This window comes from Protopterus annectens, chromosome 13.part0 (genome assembly GCF_019279795.1).
Source record: "Protopterus annectens isolate FY-2018-M chromosome 13.part0, PAN1.0, whole genome shotgun sequence".
NCBI lineage: Eukaryota > Metazoa > Chordata > Ceratodontiformes > Protopteridae > Protopterus > Protopterus annectens.
In genome coordinates, this window is record NC_056747.1 from 513424048 (window position 1) to 513442164 (window position 18117).

An 18117-nucleotide genomic window follows, 5' to 3' on the forward strand; every position below is an offset into this window, starting at 1 on the left:
AAGTAAGCAAGTTAAACAAGTTCCACAGGTTAGAGTTAATCCAGAGTGTAAAACAGGATTAAATTAAATTACACAGTAAGATGGTTAACAGATTTTTACACATTCTAGAGAGAGTTAGCCAGGCTTGATACAGTGACATAGCCAGTTAAGTGACAAATGTTGTTTGATGTTGTTTGAGTCTAGTTTTAAATTGACCTAATGTGGAAAGTAAGGTAATATCAGCTGGAAGAGAGTTTCAGGATCTACTTGCAGAGTTTGCAAAGAAAGAGTCACTGGCTGTGTTATTAATTTTGCTAGTCTGAATTAGTAGTTAGAGGATCGAAGCGGTCTAGGATTGTTATAGGGGGTGATAATATTTTTAAGTGCAGGAGTATTGTTTGGATTATATAGGCCATAATCTGTTTGTTATACTGGATTAGGCTGGGTAGTTCAAGCCACCCAAGCTGATTTAGATTGAGCAGTGATGTGTCCTAAATGGCAGCCCAGTGGCAAACCTGGCAATGTGGTTGTAGCAAATTGAGAGTTTAAGGACAGTCTTGTTTAAATTCGAGAGTAGAGGGGATGCATACAGAAGGGTTGAAAGAAGGTGAGAGTGAGCTATGGTAATTTTAGCTGGAGGGGTTAGGAAGGCTTTTATTCTGTAAAGTGACCCTAGTTTTTTACTGATGGTTTTGATAGTTTGGTTAACATGTAGGTCGAATTTTAGATTATTATCTATGACGACACCTAATAGTTTTGTAGAGGAGTCAGGGGAGATTATTGTGCCATCATTTGAATTTATGGTAAAAGTGAAAGCAGTAGACCTACGTGTTGGTGAAAATAACAGCATTTTAGTTTTTTGGGGATTTAGGATCAGACGACATCCAGAAAGCCAGTTTTCTATTGTATTAAATGTGGTCTGGGTAGCTGACCGTAACTCTATTGGAGATGTGGCCAAGCAAATCAGAGTAGAATCAGTTTATTGCATACAGCTGACTTTTGGGATGATAGTATAAAGGTCATTAATGAAGATGGAGAACAGCAAGGGCCCTAGTATAGAGCCTTGTGGTACTCCAAGGGTGTTAGGTAGAAGGTTACCTGCTGTCGACCATTCAGGTAGGATTGAAACCACTGAAGGGCTCTAGTATGTAGACAGCATGTTTGCAGGGTATGGATTAAAAGTTGGTGATCAACCATATCGAATGCCTTGAAAAGATCCAAGAAGAGGGCTAAGGATATATAATTATTGTTGCGATTATGGATTATGATGATGGTAAAGGCTAGGAGAGCTGAAGTAGTGCTGTGATGAAGACAGAAACCATGCTGAGTGTCTGCCATAAGGTGATTTTGGATTAGGTGGTGCATGAGTCATCTATTAATACATTTTTCCATAATCTTTGCAAGTGGAGAGAGTATAGCTATTGGCCTATAATTGGACCTGCGGTGGTGCTGCGATAGCGTTGCCGCCTCAGTCAGACGCTGTCCGGTTCGATTCTCAGCTAGACAGGCTTGTGTGTGGAGATGTGCGTGAATGGGCGTATCTTCGTTGAAGGTTGTGCGTCAGAGCTGGTAACTCAGCACATAAAAATCAACTACCAATCATTAGCGGTCCGGAGTTCCGCTGTGGCGACCCCTAACCAGGAAAAGCCGAAAGACACAACAACAATAAGTAGAGCTGCCTCCTTTGTGAAGTGGGATTACATAGGATATTTTCCAGATGGTGGGAATTTTAGCTTCTACTATGGTTCGATTGATTAGCATTGCGACAGTGTAAGCAATAGCATCAGCTGATTTTTGTAGGTACTCGGCAGGGAGTTGATCAGCAGAAAGTGTAGTGTGTTTTAATTTTTTGATCAAGGTACGGATAAGTGAAGTAGCGACTGGTTGGAAGCTGAATGCGGGTAGGTTTTTAGGGGTGCTACTTTCAGGACCAGGGGAGCTAGGAGGTGGTTGGCTAGCTAGGGCTTGAATTGTCTCAGTAAAGAATCTGTTAAAACTGTCAAACATCTTCAGGGTTTTTTTCAATAGTAGCAGCAGGGATTGGGGTTGAAGTTTGTCCAGGATGTAGTAGATTAAACCTGTCCAAAACTTCTGAGGGTTATTTTGATTTACTGTCTGTAAATTAAAGTAGTATTGTTTTTTGTCTTATAAAATGGATTTTTTTGTTTCGTTCCTGGATTTGCCTGTATTTAATGTGATCTTGGGGGTCTTTAGAAGAGCGCCATAAAGCCCATGCTTTGTTTCTAAGGGTAATTTTGAGTTTAGACTCTTTTAGAAAGCCATGGCGCAGTTTTTGCCTTTGTTCTCTTTGAACGAACAGGTGCATGCAAATCAAGGAGCTCAAGGAATTTGTTGTTTAAGTATGCTACTGCTTCCTCTAAGGAGAGGTATTTTAGAATAGACCAATTACATGAGTTTAGTTCTTGTTGGAATTTGGCAGGGTCAAAGTTAATATTGTTTCTAACCTTTCTGAGTAAGGGTTGTTGGGAATTAATGGCTTTGTGCTTAATTACATAGGTGAGAAGGTGATCGCTTAGGCCATCAGGGAGGGTACCAGAGGTGTACAGTCGGGGGTGACTATGAATACCCAGTCAAGTATGCTTTCTTTTTGGTTGGATTTACCTATCCTGGTAGGGGTGGATATGATTTGTGTAAATGCACGCAGGTTAATATGGGTGGTTGGGGATTCTGAGGAACAGGTGCCCCAGTCTATATTAAAGTCTCCAAGTAGTAAGGTTTCTTGGGAGTAGTGACATGATAGCCAGTGCAGGAGGTGAATGTGGACTTGAATGTGGAATGTCCTGTGAATGGAAAGAAGATGTTTTTCACTATGGTAGATACTTGGTCCTGAAGCATTAGGTTGACTTTCAAGATCATGCCTAAGTTATGCATGTTAGTTATGAATTCAAGCTTATTTCCTCCATAGAAGTTGTTGGGAAGTGAAGGAGCAGAAAAGTCTGCAAGGGTAGCATTGGACTGCCATGGCCTAAGTTTTGGAAGTTTTGAGGTTCATCCAGTTTGAGTAAGCCACATGCGAGTGGCTTCAGGGTTGTTAGCCTTGGAATTCTTACTCTCACTATATTCCAGTGGAAAGGAGAGGGTAGGGCTGCACAGTAACAGTGGTAAGCTAAGCCCCTCTGTCTAGAAAGATCCCCCTAAAGAAAACGTACTTAATGTGAAGACGAGAGGGCCTGACATCAAGCATGTGGCACTCCACAGTTAAGCAAAAAAACCCTCTGTTTGCAGCCAGAGGTAAGAAATAATCTACTCTAAGACTGTAGAGGAGGCTGCATAATAGATGTGCAACCTGTCTATCAGAATGCCGTTAACAGCAGTACCAAATGCAGCTGACAGAGCCTAGGAGTTCAAGCACCAAATAGTACCACTGATTTCACGTGATTAAGAGATCACTGACAGTTGGGATAAAAGCAGTGACAGTACTGTGGCAAGTACAAAATCCAGAATGGAAGAGTTCATGAACCTATTGGCTGGGGGGTAAGACCAAAGTTGAGTATGAACAACCTTCTTAATATTCTTACCCAGAATGGCAGTTTAGATATAGAGTAGTACCTGTTAAAGATGTAGGAATCCATAGAAGCTAGAGTGCTCATTTTCAAGTATGATTGCACTTCACATAACTGTTTCCTCTTGCAAGTTTATCCATAAGCTTAGGACTTTCCTAAATCTCTAGACACCTGCACAATGTGTTTTCCTCAGAGTAAGCACTGTAAAGGAAGTGGCTTTTTAGTCAGAGTATCAAGCTTCTTACACCCTGCCCCTGCTGACCTATTTGTTCTCTAGTCCTGGTCTGGCATTTCCCCTTTTCAAGAAGGAGCACTTAATCGTTATCTTTTTCCAGGCAGTAGATGCGTCTTGTACCAAGAAGCCACCATCCAACCAGCAAACAAAGGGAAATGTCATTTGCTTCTTTGTAACATTGGGGCCTCCACTGGCATTCATTTTTTTGAAGTACTTTGTTGAACATGCATATTGTTTGTTCTGATATCTGTACAGGTAACAGTCCTACATAACATTATAGTGAAAGCGGTAGGTGATCTAGATGTCTCATTGATAAAGCCTGTTGTTTTTCTGATTCTTGGGCCTCATTCTTCCCTTATAAAAATGAGCAGCTGTCCTGATTCTAAAACTTGCTGAAGATTTTTGTAAGCAAATACATTCAGTACTGGTGGTGATCCTTTCTGGGACTTAGGACCTACATTTTTGCATTCAAGATTCATCAAGGCAGACCTACATCAGCACCAACAAAGGTCCCAGAAAAAGACTGAAGATTGACCTGGTGCAAAGGCTCTTTTTCTCAATCTTTAGGCTAAATGTGAAGTAATAAAAGTGCCAGAGTATTTGGTAGCATCATCGTTGCTCTCCAAAAAATGAGGCATATATTATTCTATGAATTAAGGCATTATTACATTGCCCTTCACTGAGCAGAAAATCTCTCACTTGTATTATTTTGCAGGCTTGATTCTAGCCTTTCATCTTACATGAGGAGCACAGCTACCTCTCCAGATTGTCAATAATGAACCCTTGGCAAAGAGGATACATTTCTGTCATGCTGTCGAAAGTCATGGTCTACCACTGCCTAGAGAGCCATATGGAATAAACTTCATGTATAGATACAGGTTCTCAAGGAAGGGGTGAAGACTACTAACACATTCTAGATCCTCTGTCTCCAGTGGAGGTTAGTTTTATGCAAGAGCTTTTGGAAAAGGGGTTGGGCAAAAACTGAGGGCATTTGCATCGCCACATTTATTTAGATATGTGAGATTCTAAGGGAAGTACCTTGACTGAATTGATCTCTTCAGCTGTGATCTTTTACATAGAACCATATATTGATAAGGGAGAAATAAAAAAATATAGTAAAAACCATAACAGTGCAGACATACAGTGAGTGGTGCTTGAAATATCTGGTAGTAAAATTAGTGTATTCACTGCAAGACTAGTGAATTGCAATAACGGTTAAGATGTTTACCTTATAGACACAAGGTACAAGGTTTGATTCTCCCATGGGGTAGTTGGCTAGTTTTAAAATCAGTTAGCCTAGTACTAGTTTATAAACCACACAGGTTGTAGGAGACATTGCTACTTGAGTAGGAGAGCGACTGTTAACTTTGTGTGCCTATGAAATGGTTAGAAGGTACTTGGTTTCTTTAAAGAAACTAACCTTTAGTCTGGGTTTGAAGAGAATATAAGAAGGTGAGGGGTCTGGTAGAGGGGATTGCATTCCATGATTTAGAAACTAGTATTAAAATAAGTAAATACTGCATTATTATAGAGGGACTAGTGTAAAAGAGACTGAGTGCAGTGACTGCATAAATATTTAAGCTTTAAGAATGCAGCTAATGCAAGAAAGTTTTAACTTTTCCTTGCAGGTTAAGAAATATGTCTCCATTGAAGCCATTTGAGCCATCTAGCTTTGCTCCAGGTAGTAAAGTGATGTTCCTTTCATTAACTGCAAATATGAGTAGATTTTGTTTCTTCTAATCTTTCACAATTGTTGATGGAGCTTGCTATTAGGATTGGCAGAGCTTGAGTGGAAGTTAACATTAAGGTTGATAACAGAGAACAGTGGACCCTTTTACTATACATCTGTACCTGTCAAGAGTGGTACGGTGCTAGTGTAGTTTGACACCTGCAGCGTTTTAACAGGTACAGAAAGTGGAGGAACTTTAGTTTCCAGGCAATTGTAAGCATATGGATAGTTTGAAAAGATCCCTGTCACTTGTTTGCCTTTTTATTTTTTAATTCTATTTTGAGGTGAGCACCACACCTCTTCAAATTAACAAAATACTAGGTGTTTGGGTTTATCCCCTTTTGCAAACAGAATTAATGATCTATCTGCATGTCTGTCTATCCAGCTACCTACATTTGTATGTCTGTCTGTCTAGCTGCCTGTCCACATGTCTACCCACCTGTCTAAAAAAATTATTATGGACTGCAAAGAGAGAAAGGGAGGTGGTTACTAAGTAACAAAAAAAACATTCTCTTCTCAATTAACCACATTACTGCAGTCCTAGGCTAGCACTGGGTCCAGTTTTCTCTGTAATTGCTTGTCATAGTTAGTGACAGGTTGGCTTCCTTATTCAGTAGATTGGATGTTTTACAACAGGTGCTGAGTAGCATATTAATTTTGGAGAGTGCTGTATCATTATGCAATTAAGATGTGGGCCAGACCATACACCTGGGTATTTCACTTGCTCGACAGACTGCAAGCAGGTACTCCGAGGAGACATAATTGCCCATTTGGTGGAAACCATGGTAACCTTGTTTGATATACTGAAGGGTCTACTTCAAATTCATGCTCACATCCATGTTATTAAACCACTGTTGGATCCTGAAGCATGCTATGAGATACACATTTGCTTATTGTTTTAAGAAATTGTTCAGAGGATCAGAAGGCTGTATCTTCAGGAAAGAGTACAGAGAAAATAATAGGCAAGGTGTTTGAGAATGAACTGATAAAGGTTACAAAATGAGCCATCCAAGCCTGTTCCTGTGTTTCAGTCCTGTAGAGCTTGGTTGACTTGTAGTCCAAGTTTTTTAAGTAGCTGTGGGAATCCGTTTATAGTAGAATTGTGCACACAACAGAGTGATTGTTCAATCAGTAGTTTATGAAGTTAAATCAAGTCTGAGACTTTCTTTATAGTAACAAGTACTATTGTTGTCAGTTTGCTTTAATACATTTTACTCAAAATATTGTTGATGAGGGAAAGTGGGGCAGTAATTCTGTACATCAGTTGTCCTTGTTGAAAGATGCTGGTAGAAAGCCAAGCAGAGTACACCAGACTTCACAAGCCCCAGTAGCAGTTCACAGTTCTTCCTTTGGAATCCTAAGATGATCCCAGGCAAGCTGAGAGTTGATAATCCCGGTATGTCCTGCATCAACCTTGTGGTCTCTTCCCAGTGTGCTGTGCTTCCTATACCTACCATATGTTCGACATTCAGACACCAAAATAAGAACATCAGCTGCACTCTGATTCTCCTAAGTTGCTGAGTTCACAAATGGAAGTGAACCGAGCTACTCTGTGAAGTAGCCTTTTGTATTTTTGCTGTTATCTTTTCAGTCACTCTTCAAAGTTGATGACTGTAGCAGATAATGGGGACACAGACTGACTGGTAACTTGAGTGCTTTGTCCTGTGCTGCCTTCTCACTTTTACCATCACATCACAGTCTAGTACAACTTATCATATTGCTCCATTAGTTTGCTGGTCACTCTTCTGATCTCTGATACCCTCACTCCTTAGCAAGACCTTATTGTACTTAAATGCCTCCACCTGAAGTATATGTTCCCATTTACCTACAGAGAGCATTCCTCAGTTTTTTTCAGAAAGGAGCCATGACCTCTGGTTAGGAGTTGCTGATTTTGATCCCAACAGTTTTAGACACAGAAGCAGATTCTTGTTTTCAGCATGTGCTTGAGTTTCTCAAGAGTAAGAGGATAATATCATTGTAAACAACAAAGCTGTAATCCACCCATCTCTACAATGCATACTTTCTGATTTACGCTGTCTGCGAAATTCACAAACAGAGACGACACTTCTTTGCCCATCTTGATTTAATACTGAATATATGAATGTAGTTCACATTTATCAAATGCAGGTGCCAAATGGCACATAATGGCCCTGAGCCACCATACTGTTTTTAGCATTTTTCACAAAACTTTTCAGGCTACACTGTTGTGTGCTTTTGTTCAGGTACACACAACCTATGTAAACCATAATGGCAGACTCCTATAACTATGAACACACTCTTCTGTACCCCATTTTAGAGATGAAGACCATTTCCCCAGTAAGCCAGTCCAGAGGTACTGTCTGTCGCAGCCTTCTGAGCAACATAGAAAAGGTGTTTTAACCATGACACACCAGTGCCATCTAGTACCTCCAGCATTTTCATCTAATTTCTCCCACTTCCAGTGACTTGCTGTGATGGAAATGTTTAATTACTTCAGTGACATGCTGTACTGAAATGGACCTAGTTCCTCCATCTGCATGTGGCACTGCCTCTTTGGAGGAAGGTGTGGTGTGGGATTTGGAATTTTGACTGAGTGCTTCTTCTACCCCTTTAATAATTTCTCCAGTTCGTCAGAATTTCTCCATGTTACTGCTGAAAACTTTCCTGTTGAGGCAGTTTGCCAAAACCTCTTTCAGGCCATCGTAAAGTTATTTTTCATGGGCTTGCCAAACTTCTTCCTTCTGTGAACTTTGCAGCTGCTGCTACTATTGCTTTCCTGGCTTTTGGTTACCTGTTCAGATCAGAAACCTTTTGGCTAGCATTGCATGAAAAACCTCTTTCTTTAAGCTGACATCTTCACGCTCCTCTAGTGCATCCTGCAGGCCCCAAGGTTACTGAGAGTTACAGAACATCTGTTCACCACAGCCCTTTGCCTCCTCCTCAACTTCTGAGGTTTCAACAGGGCCCAGTCAGACTCAACATCTTCAGCCTCCCCAAGTACACAAGCAGTGCTCTTTGGGAGGTGCTATTTGAATTAGTCACGCAAAAAAGCAGTGATTTAGGTTCTCCGTGTACTTGGGCTTCCTAAGTATGTTCAGCCACCCTTTGGTGTTCTGACCCAACTAATCAGCAAATGGTGATCATTTTATCAGCTCAACATTTCTCCTCTTGAGCTGTGTCCAGAGTGCATGGGGTTTAACTTGGCAATGAAGTCAGTCCATAACCTTTGGCTCAAGGTGTTCTTGTACCCAGTACCCATACAAATATCCTAGTGTATAAATAGTGACAGTTCTGGACAGTCAGCAGAGTATTTGTGCTACCTAATGAGTCCATTGTTCATATATTTTTTGAGTTGTGTTGTTTACAGTCTAGGTATCTAAGATCCAAGTTGTTGATTTATCCTTTTTTGGTAAAGGAATAACTTAAGAACTTTCTGCAGTTGAGGAAAGAACCCATTAACCAGCTTTATGCTTGTTCTGTGCTGAAGGTGTGCCAAAAGAAAGGTGGTGTATTCTTTGATAAATTTTCAACAGAGGCAGAGGATGTGTATCCTTGCAGGTTAGTCAGACATTTGTTCACATCATTTAATGTGATGTGACAGAAGCAGAACTTGGGAGTAAACCCAGTGCATTGTCCTGTGGGTGTGTGATTTTGGTTCCCATCCCCACTGTCATGATGATCATAGAAGAGGACAGAAATGCCAGTAGTGGAAGATGTAGTAATGATCTGCTGACATTTGTGAGTAAGCATGATGGTTTTGGAAGCTTTTGGTGTTCCAGTTAAGTTGCCAATTTCCTGTTGGAAACCTCTCTAGTTGCCTAGAATTATTTGTTCATTGTGCTGTCATATGTGTTTAATCATTTCAGATCTTGTCCTAGTGACTCAACTGGAGTGCCATTTTAATATTTGAAAGGTGTCGCAAGTAGATTTACTTCATGGAAGTTCATTTTTTAATTTCAGAGGTTATTCAATGTGCTGACTTTTGATTGATATGTTAAGTGAATGACAAAATCCATCTTGTTTCTAACAAAATATGATAATCAGCAGGACAATTTCAGTCTTTGTGTGTGGTATTATGTGATCAGTTGATTGTGATGAGTTTAGTGAGTTGTACTTTTCTTACTTTGCTTAGTCAATCTATGTATCTGATCTATGTATGAATGTATAGCATTGACATTTTTTTTGGTCTTTGGCTGAGAAGCAGTTAGTAACAGTACAGCTGTCACTAAACGATAGGGTGCCACTTGGTAATGTACTTGTCTCAGGCTTTATGTAAGCACACAGTGTTATGGAGAGCTACTTCTTGAAGTCCAGGGTTTGATTCCCATAGCCTATGTTTGCCTACAGTGTGACACTGCTCCCTGGTCAACCCTGAAAAGAGTAATTTAAATCCAATGAACCTACCCGATTAACAGACTGGAGTGGGAGGCTTGATGGTGAAGTTGTTTTAACATGTACCTTTTGCAGTGGTCATCCCAGTTCTTTCCATAAAGTTATCACATTGGACTGACCATTTGGAGTGCTCTTCTCCCAGGTGGATCTGATTCTGGGTGGGAAGGTAGCTGGACACTGATAAAGAAGTATAGTAAGTTTAAGACAGACGCCTATTAGAGTCAGGAAGCAGTTACATGGCTCACAATCTGTATTGCTGGGTAACGATGCAGACAGTTCAGCAGGCAAGCACTTCAGCAGTAGCACATCTATTGCAAACCTTTTTTGGATTGTTAAGAGCATTGGAAGAATTGATATATTGCATTATTGAAAAAGGGTAATGTTATTTATAGGTTTCATCCATGATTTGGTAATAGCTCTACCTTTTTTGGTTTACACGTACCCAGTATTTGAAGTAAAAACATTTTAACTGGATAATTCCAGTGTTAAAATATGTCCTTTGCATACTTTTGTTAGTACCAAAATTGTGGCAGGGTGCTCCATGATTAATTTTTCCATCTTGGTCTAGTAACAGTAATTGAGAGAGCCATCAACATGACAAGGTGAGACTTTCACGTAAATGGTAATTAGTGTGTAGCTTGACTAATGGGATGAAATTGGTTTGTGTATGCAGCTTGTCCCGTGGCTTGAGATCATATTTTAGTACCAAATATGTGTAAAGCATTGTTTGCAGTATACTTTTGCTGAAAGATGTACACTGCTCCAAAGGAAGGCCACATGCTTGTTGAAGACGGCTTGAAGCTCAACACAAATTGTTTGCATGCAGTGAACAAAAAGCCATTTAACTTTTTTTTTTTTTTAATTTATTTATTTTGGGGGGGGGGGGCGTGTTGGGCATTTTCCTTTTTCTCAACACCTTTTGGCTCAAAGCAAAGTTTTCTGAATCTGGTCCACTGTTTTATTTTTCTTACTGTAATAACTCCTCCTGTACAGAGATAGTTGTGGATTCAGAATAAGAAGGAAAAGTGTGCCTGCTTAGAGCTAATGGGAGACGCTCGCTTTGTGTTTTTAGTGAACTGTTTGTGGTAAAGGAAAGGGTTGTTAGAAATGAGCTGGTGGAGGTTTGGGGAGAATGCCTGACCTCAGTAAAGAAAGGTGAAGGCATTAGTCTTTGTGACTTTTCCAACTCCTGAAATGTCTATCAGAAATGTTTTTTCTCGTTTTACAAAGCATGGTAGTAACTAGAGAGAATGTAGAGGTGACCTGCTTTTATTTGATTTCATTATCATTTGTACTGCTAGTAATTGTGTGAAATGGGATGGCTGGGGACCAAATTCTGAGAATTTGAATAAGTTACCTAGGCTTTCGTTCATTTTTTTGGTTAACCTGACTTCTGTTTGTTTGTTTTACAGTATATCTGCAGTGCAGTGGCTCTGTAATGCTGATAAAAAGTGCCATAGTCCACCCAAGCGATTGTTTAAATTCTTCTCATCACTATACGCGTCACTTGTGAGTATTGTTTAGGTTTTAACCCTTTTTTGAGTGTTTGAACTTGTGTACTACAGCACTAGCCTAGTGTAGGGCAGGGGTACTTTTTTATGTGAATTTTCTGCTGTGCAAGTGTTGCTTTGAAAAGTTATTCCTTGAAGATATGAAATTATTAATGTGCCATCTGTGGAACCCCACATTGTACTGTCATTGTACTGACATAAAGGGTAATTTCATACAAGAGCTTTAAAGTCTCAACTCTTTGCAGTTGAAAAAACTCTCTTTGCAGTTGAAAAATGCTTATGATGGAGTGATGCGATGACAGTGTCATAGTTTAAGTTGTAATGTAAAATAAGCATATTTAAACGTTTTTGGAAAATTATTGACATTTTTTCAAGGTTAATGACTTCTGTTGTTTATGCTTCAGTTTCATCTGTAAAAAACAATGTTAAGTTGTCAATCTCGCCTTCATGCTGATGGGTTCGCCATCCTCCACCCAGCACTTGCTTTAGCTCGAGAACTCTTTTACCAGCTCGAGGCAACCCTATATCCCATGATGCAAGGCGGAACACCTCAGATCTGGTGCAGCCGAAAAGAAGGTCTTTTGCCTCTCTAGCAGTAGTTTTTTTTTTAGTAAGTAAGAAAAGTATTGTTTAGGTTTTAACCCTTTTGTTAGTTTAGTTTGAACTTGTGTACTACAGCACTAGCCTAGTGTAGGGCAGGGGTACTTTTTTATGTGAATTTTCTGCTGTGCAAGTGTTGCTTTAATAATTTCATATCTTCAAGGAATAACTTTTCAATGTGCCATCTGTGGGGACATTGTGTCTATCCTTTTATCTGTCTAAAGGGTAATTTCATCAGAGCTTCAAAGTGTGACAAGTGCTGTCAGTTGAAAAACTGTCTTTGACAGTTGACACTGCTTATGACCTGGAGCCTTTGCACCTGCAGGACTCCTGTCGTTGTGTCATGCTTTCCAGAGAGTTGTAATGTAAAATAAGGAACAAACTTATCCTCCGAGGTTTACTTGGAAACCTGAAGGTGTAACAGTCTGACTTGACATTTAATTTCATGGGTACACTGCTCATAAGTTTAATGGCTTCTGATGTTTGCGTTTCAGTTTCATCTGTAAAGAGACATTCCTTGGAGGAGTCGGGTTTCCACTGTCGGCCGAGGGCTTGGCATAGCATCGGACCCTGTCCCCGGCCTCTCCTCTCGGGGCCTCTCGGCCCCGCTCTGGCAGCTCGCGCACGCTCCGAGCCTCTCCTCTTCTCTCTGGAGCCGACCATTCCTGTCTCTTCTCGGGCGTGTGGTGTCTCCCGGGAGAGGAGCCTTTGAGGTGATGAGGAGTGTCCTGGCCTCAGAGCCAGGTCAGGTCCGTCCCCTCTAGCTCCTCCCTCATCAGTGCCTGCAGATGCCTCTTGCCAGCCTCTTGCTCTCAGGCCCAGGGATCCATCGCCCCAGGTTTCCCCACTGGGAATTTCCTCCTCTTCCGAGGTTTCTCCTGATCCTGCAGGGGAACCCCTCGGAAGAGGAGAAACACACAGACTCCCGAGTCTACTACATCTGATACCGACTTAGATGAGTCGGAGGGTTCCCGGTCCCTCTGAGGATGTCTCCTTTCAGACATCCTTGAGCTCCTCAAACAGAGGGGAATTGGCCTCCATTGACCCCTCCGAGGATGAGTCGGTATACCTGGAGGCTTTTGGATCCCGACCCTCCACCTGGTGTCTCCGCCTTCGACCCACTCATGCAGGTAGTGGCTCGCTCCAGATTCTGTGGAACCTGTCCCCAGGAGACCATCCAAGTTCATCACTGCCCCTTCGCATAAACAGTTCCTTTCCAAAGGTGTCTCTGTGGATGCTATGGTGGCCACTAAGAAGGAACTGGCGGATCTTCAGTACCTGTCCATCCTCCTAATAAGGATTCTAGGACTATGGACAGGTATGGAAAGCGGATGTTTTTTCAGCGACCTTTGCTGCGTTCGCTGAATTACCTTTGTCACTTCACCAGGCTTCAACGAGATATTCTCAAGGAACTGGGAGAAGTAGTCCAGGATCCTTCTGCTGCTGGGGCTCAGGAAAAGATTGCCTCACAGCTTGCTATCCTGAATTCCATATCTAACTCCTGCATGCGGCTCATATCTTGCGATGGAGCGAGCAGGAGGCACAGGTGTTGCTCTTAGACGCCAAGCCTGGATGCTGTAATTTTGCGGACCCCTTCCCTTCACCAACACCCCTTTGATGGTTCGGCTTTGTTCGGACCTCAGGTGAAGGATACTTTGACCAGATGTGAGCAGGACGGTAAAACTCTTTCTGCCGTTGGAGTCCAGTTTTCCACTCCTTCTAGACCTTATCCCAAGGGTCAGAAGGGGGAAGATGTGGTTCGAAAGCCCAAGGAGCTGCACGACACACGTGGTCAGTTTACCCCAGAGGCAGAGGGGGTAACAACAATAGACGCCCGCCCTAGAGGCAGGGGGGTCCTCAGAACCAGGGCAACAGGGAATCTCTTCCTGAGAAGCCCTTTCAGCATCCCTGAGGTGTTGCCCGACTGTCCACCCTTGGAGGCAGTCGGGAAGAATTTCACTGTACCCAGTAGCCTGGCAATCCCTATCCCAAGAGAAGTGGGTACAGTCGATCATATCCGAGGGTTACAAAAGTTTCCCTGAAAAGGTTTCCTGTACCTCTACAATCCCTTCCAGACATCACACCCGGTCAAAGGGATTTGGCAAAACAGGAGGTTTCAAAACTCCTGGAAAAAGAGCCATCCAGACAGTGCCGCAGACCAAGTAGGATCCGCTTCTACTCAAGATTCTTTTGGTCCCCAAAGGACGGGAGATTGAGACCGATACTAGACCTAAGCAGACTAAACAAGTCTGTCAGGAAGGCAAGATTCGATGGTCACGCTGCAATCCATTCTGCCCTTTCTGGGCAAGGACAACTGGATGTGCTCTATAGACCTTCAGGATGCGTACTATCACATAAAGATTCACAGACGCCCAGAAGGTTTCTCCGCTTCGGCTGGGAGCCAGTCATTGCCAATTCAGAGCACTGCCCTTTGGCCTCACTTCAGCCCCCAGAGTGTTCACCAAATGCATGGCAGTGGTCACAGCTCACTTGAGACGTCGAGGATTCCAGGTGTTTCCTTATTTGGACGACTGGCTCCTCTCCGCCACCACCAAGCATCAGCTTCTTCAGTCCAGAGACTACACCCTACAGCTTTGCAAGAAACTAGGAATTTCGGTAAATTTCGAAAAATCCTCTCTGCTGCCTTGCCAATCTATCACCTTTATAGGCAGAGTTAACATCAAAATGTTAGCCAGACTAACAGATCAGAGGATTCTGGACATCCAAAAATTTGTTCAGCTTCTGTTACTAAGCAACAAGATCAAAGCCAGGTTTGTCTTGAAAGTTCTAGGCCTAATGGCTGCGGCCATTGTTCTTCTTCCACTGGCTCGCCTCCTGCAGTGGATGTTATTCACGCAGTGGTCGCACCACAATCTTCCTATGAGACACGAAATCTTGGTAACACAGTCGTGCAGGGCTCATCTGATGGTGGATATCTTCCCCTCTTCTTCATCAGGGCGACCCTTTATTCCCTCCTCCAGTTGCCACCACCACGGATGCCTCTCTGATCGGTGGGGGCATTATCAGGGCAGGATGGTCCACGGGACGTGGCAACCCATAGAATACCATCTGCACATAAATGTCCTGGAGATGAGAGCAGTGCTTTTAACGTTGCAAGCCCTAGACGACTTTCTTCCCACGGGACTATTGCAGTACAAACGGACAACATGTTTGTGGTCTGGTACATCAACAAACAGGGCGGAACCAGGTCCTATCCGTTATGTCGAGAAGCTCTCAGACTTTGGCAATGGGCGATCTCTTCTCACCAGTTTCTGAAAGCAACGACATCCCCGCAGGTCCAACCTATTACGGACAGGCTAAGCAGATCTATTCTGATGCCTCACGAATGGTCTCTCAATCAATCTGTAGTGGATCAGATTTTTCTGAAGTGGGGCACTCCTTGTTGCGATCTTTTCGCTACCCCTCAAAACAGCAAGTGCCCAGATTACTTCACACTATTTCCTTCCAGGCCAACCCTTGAGAGACTCTCTAACCCAGGATTGGCCTCGGGGACTTCTTTATGCTTTTCCTCCCTTTCCATTGATTCCACAAGTCATTCAGAAAGCCACCGTTTTGAGAGCCAAATTGATCCTCATTGCTCCATATTGGCCTCGACAAATTTGGTTTCCGTCTCTACATCGTCATCTTCTGGTGCAGCCCTGGCATCTGGACCCAGTTCCGGATCTTTTGATCCACCAGTCGGGTCAGCAGCACCGGGCCATTCTTTCTCTCAACCTCACTGCTTGGTTGCTCCACTTCCTTTCCTAGCCAGGCTTCCAATGATTTCTGACTCAGAGACATTTTAGTGTCTTCTTTGAAGTCGTCCACTAGAACTATTTATGCTAACAAGTGGCGACGTTTTTCAATTTGGGCAAACGCCAGAAATATTGATCCTTTTACTGCTCCTGTACATTCTGTTTTGGATTTCCTGGCGGAGGTTTTTCATTCAGGATCCTCGTCATCTACAGTCAAAGTACAACTGGCTGCTATTTCCAAGTATCATGTTGGCTTGCATGACAATAACATCATGTCTCATAGGTTATGCAAGGCCTTTTTGAGAGGAGTTTTTCTCCTAAAACCGCCTGTGAAACATCCTCCTCCGCAATGGGATCTAAACTTAATGTTGGCATCCCTAATTCTACCTCCTTTCGAACAGTCTGCTACATGTTCTTTGAAGTTATTGACGTGGAAAACTATATTTTTACTGGCTGTTACTTCTGCAAGAAGAGTTTCTGAGATTCAGGCCCTCTGTATTCGTTCACCTTATCTGGTTTTTCATAAGGATAGGGTTTCGTTAAGAACTAACCCTTCCTTTCTTCCCAAGGTTGTATCTCAAACCAATATTAACCAATCTATTGATCTACCAGTTTTCTTTCCTAACTATTCTGACAGAGCTGAACAGAAGCTGCACTTTTTGGATGTTCATCGTCAGCTCAGGTACTACTTGCATAGGACTAAACAAATTAGAAAATCAGACCAATTGTTTGTCTCCTATGCAGAAAACAGGTTAGGTCTTCCAGTTTCTAAAGTGACCTTATCTAGGTGGTTGACTTCCACCATTTCCTATGTGTACTCTCTCAGGGGCAAACAACTATCTTCTAAGCCAAAAGCACATTCAGGAGTCTATCCACTTCTGTAGCCTTTCAGGATAGACTTCCCATTGACACTATTTGTGCAGCAGCTACTTGGGCCATGCCTCATACTTTTGTGTCTCATTACAAGTTGGATTTGGCCTCCAGAGATAGGGCCAGTTTTGGTTCCACAGTTCTCAAGAGTCTGTTCCATTGAGCCACCCGGGATACAGGTGCTAGGACGGTCCCATCCAGCAAGAATGAAGGCGAGATTGACAACTTAACATTTAGAAGTTATGTACCTACCATAACGTTCCATGTTAGTTGTCTTCTCTCGCCTTCTTTCCCTCCCTCCTTCCCCCTGGCCTGGACAGATCTTGGAGAGTTCCTATTAGATTGCTTCCTCTGGAGCATTGTTATGAGGACTTCTTTTAGGAACCATGGTTCCTAATTATGTTAGGATAGTCTTTAGCAGGGTCAGTTAGCTGCCAAACGAGATCTGAGGTAGTTCTGCCTTGCATCATGGGATATAGGGTTGCCTCTAGCTGGTAAAAGGAGTTCTCGAGCTAAAGCAAGTGCCTCGGCTCCGAACCCATCCAGCAAGAAAGAAGGTGAGAGAAGACAACTAACATGGAACGTTATGGTAGGTACATAACTTCTAATTTCTTTAGATAGCATCATAAATGCAGCAATAATTTAATTTAAATTTCAGACTGAAGTTATGACTGTGGCATCTTAACTGTGACTGAGATAATCAATAACAGAGTAGCAATACAGTTGCTGAAAGAGCCAAGTTGGTGAAAGGGGGTAGTGAGTATGCGAACAGCCGACATCTTGCTCATATTGGAAGAAAGGAATACTGTGGAGGCCACTTGGGGACGGTCATTAGTGCGAGTTTACAGACAGCTCCATGCCATAGTGTGCACTTGCCTGGCAAGCTGGATCACAGTGTAGCTGCAATGAATGTGAGCAGGAGAGCACATTCTCTGGAAGCCAGATAATGCTTGGTGGTAGCCACAAGAACTGGTGGTTAGGGAGATGATGCTGGAATTACATATTTCTCCAACTTGGAGGCAGTTAGTGTCCACCATTAAAGCATGAGTGGCCCTATCTAGAGGACTAAAGCCAAAGCCCCAGGTTCATAGTTTCATAAGTGTTTACTAGGCTAACTACCACAAGGGCCTTTTTAAGCCTAGCCATGCATCCCAAATCTCTGACAAGTTCTTGTACCAGCGAACAGTATATGCAAAGGCTTGAGAGATGAAACATTTGCAAGCAGGAGCCTGTGAGATGAACCATTTATAGTTTGCCTGTGTCTTTGAGACATAGCTATCAAACCATGGATGAATTTTCTATTCCCCATTCCGTTATCCAAATTATACTTGAATTGGGTTAGGGAGGAACTCTGCTTCACATGGATGAGGAGCCTGTTCTGTTGAAGGGGTACTCTGGGATATATACCTGTCTGTCCATTAGGTCCTGTTTTATACCACAGGCAAGGTTTTAAGTCTTTAAAACAGGTAACTCTGCTGCTGTTAGTTTTGTGGATATGCAGGAGGTCCATCAAGGTGGGATCTGACAATGCCTTGTATGCCAG

At 42.5% G+C, this 18117-nt stretch overlaps 1 protein-coding gene across 1 annotated transcript in view; it reads left to right on the top strand.

Annotated features, from left to right (window-relative positions):
- Positions 1-18117, top strand: part of BUD23 (BUD23 rRNA methyltransferase and ribosome maturation factor) — a 566502-nt gene that overhangs the window by 237544 nt on the left and 310841 nt on the right. Inside the window, exon 6 of the mRNA XM_044054140.1 lies at positions 11251-11347. Within this exon, the coding sequence (XP_043910075.1) occupies positions 11251-11347 (97 nt within the window). The remainder of the gene's footprint in view (positions 1-11250; positions 11348-18117) is intronic.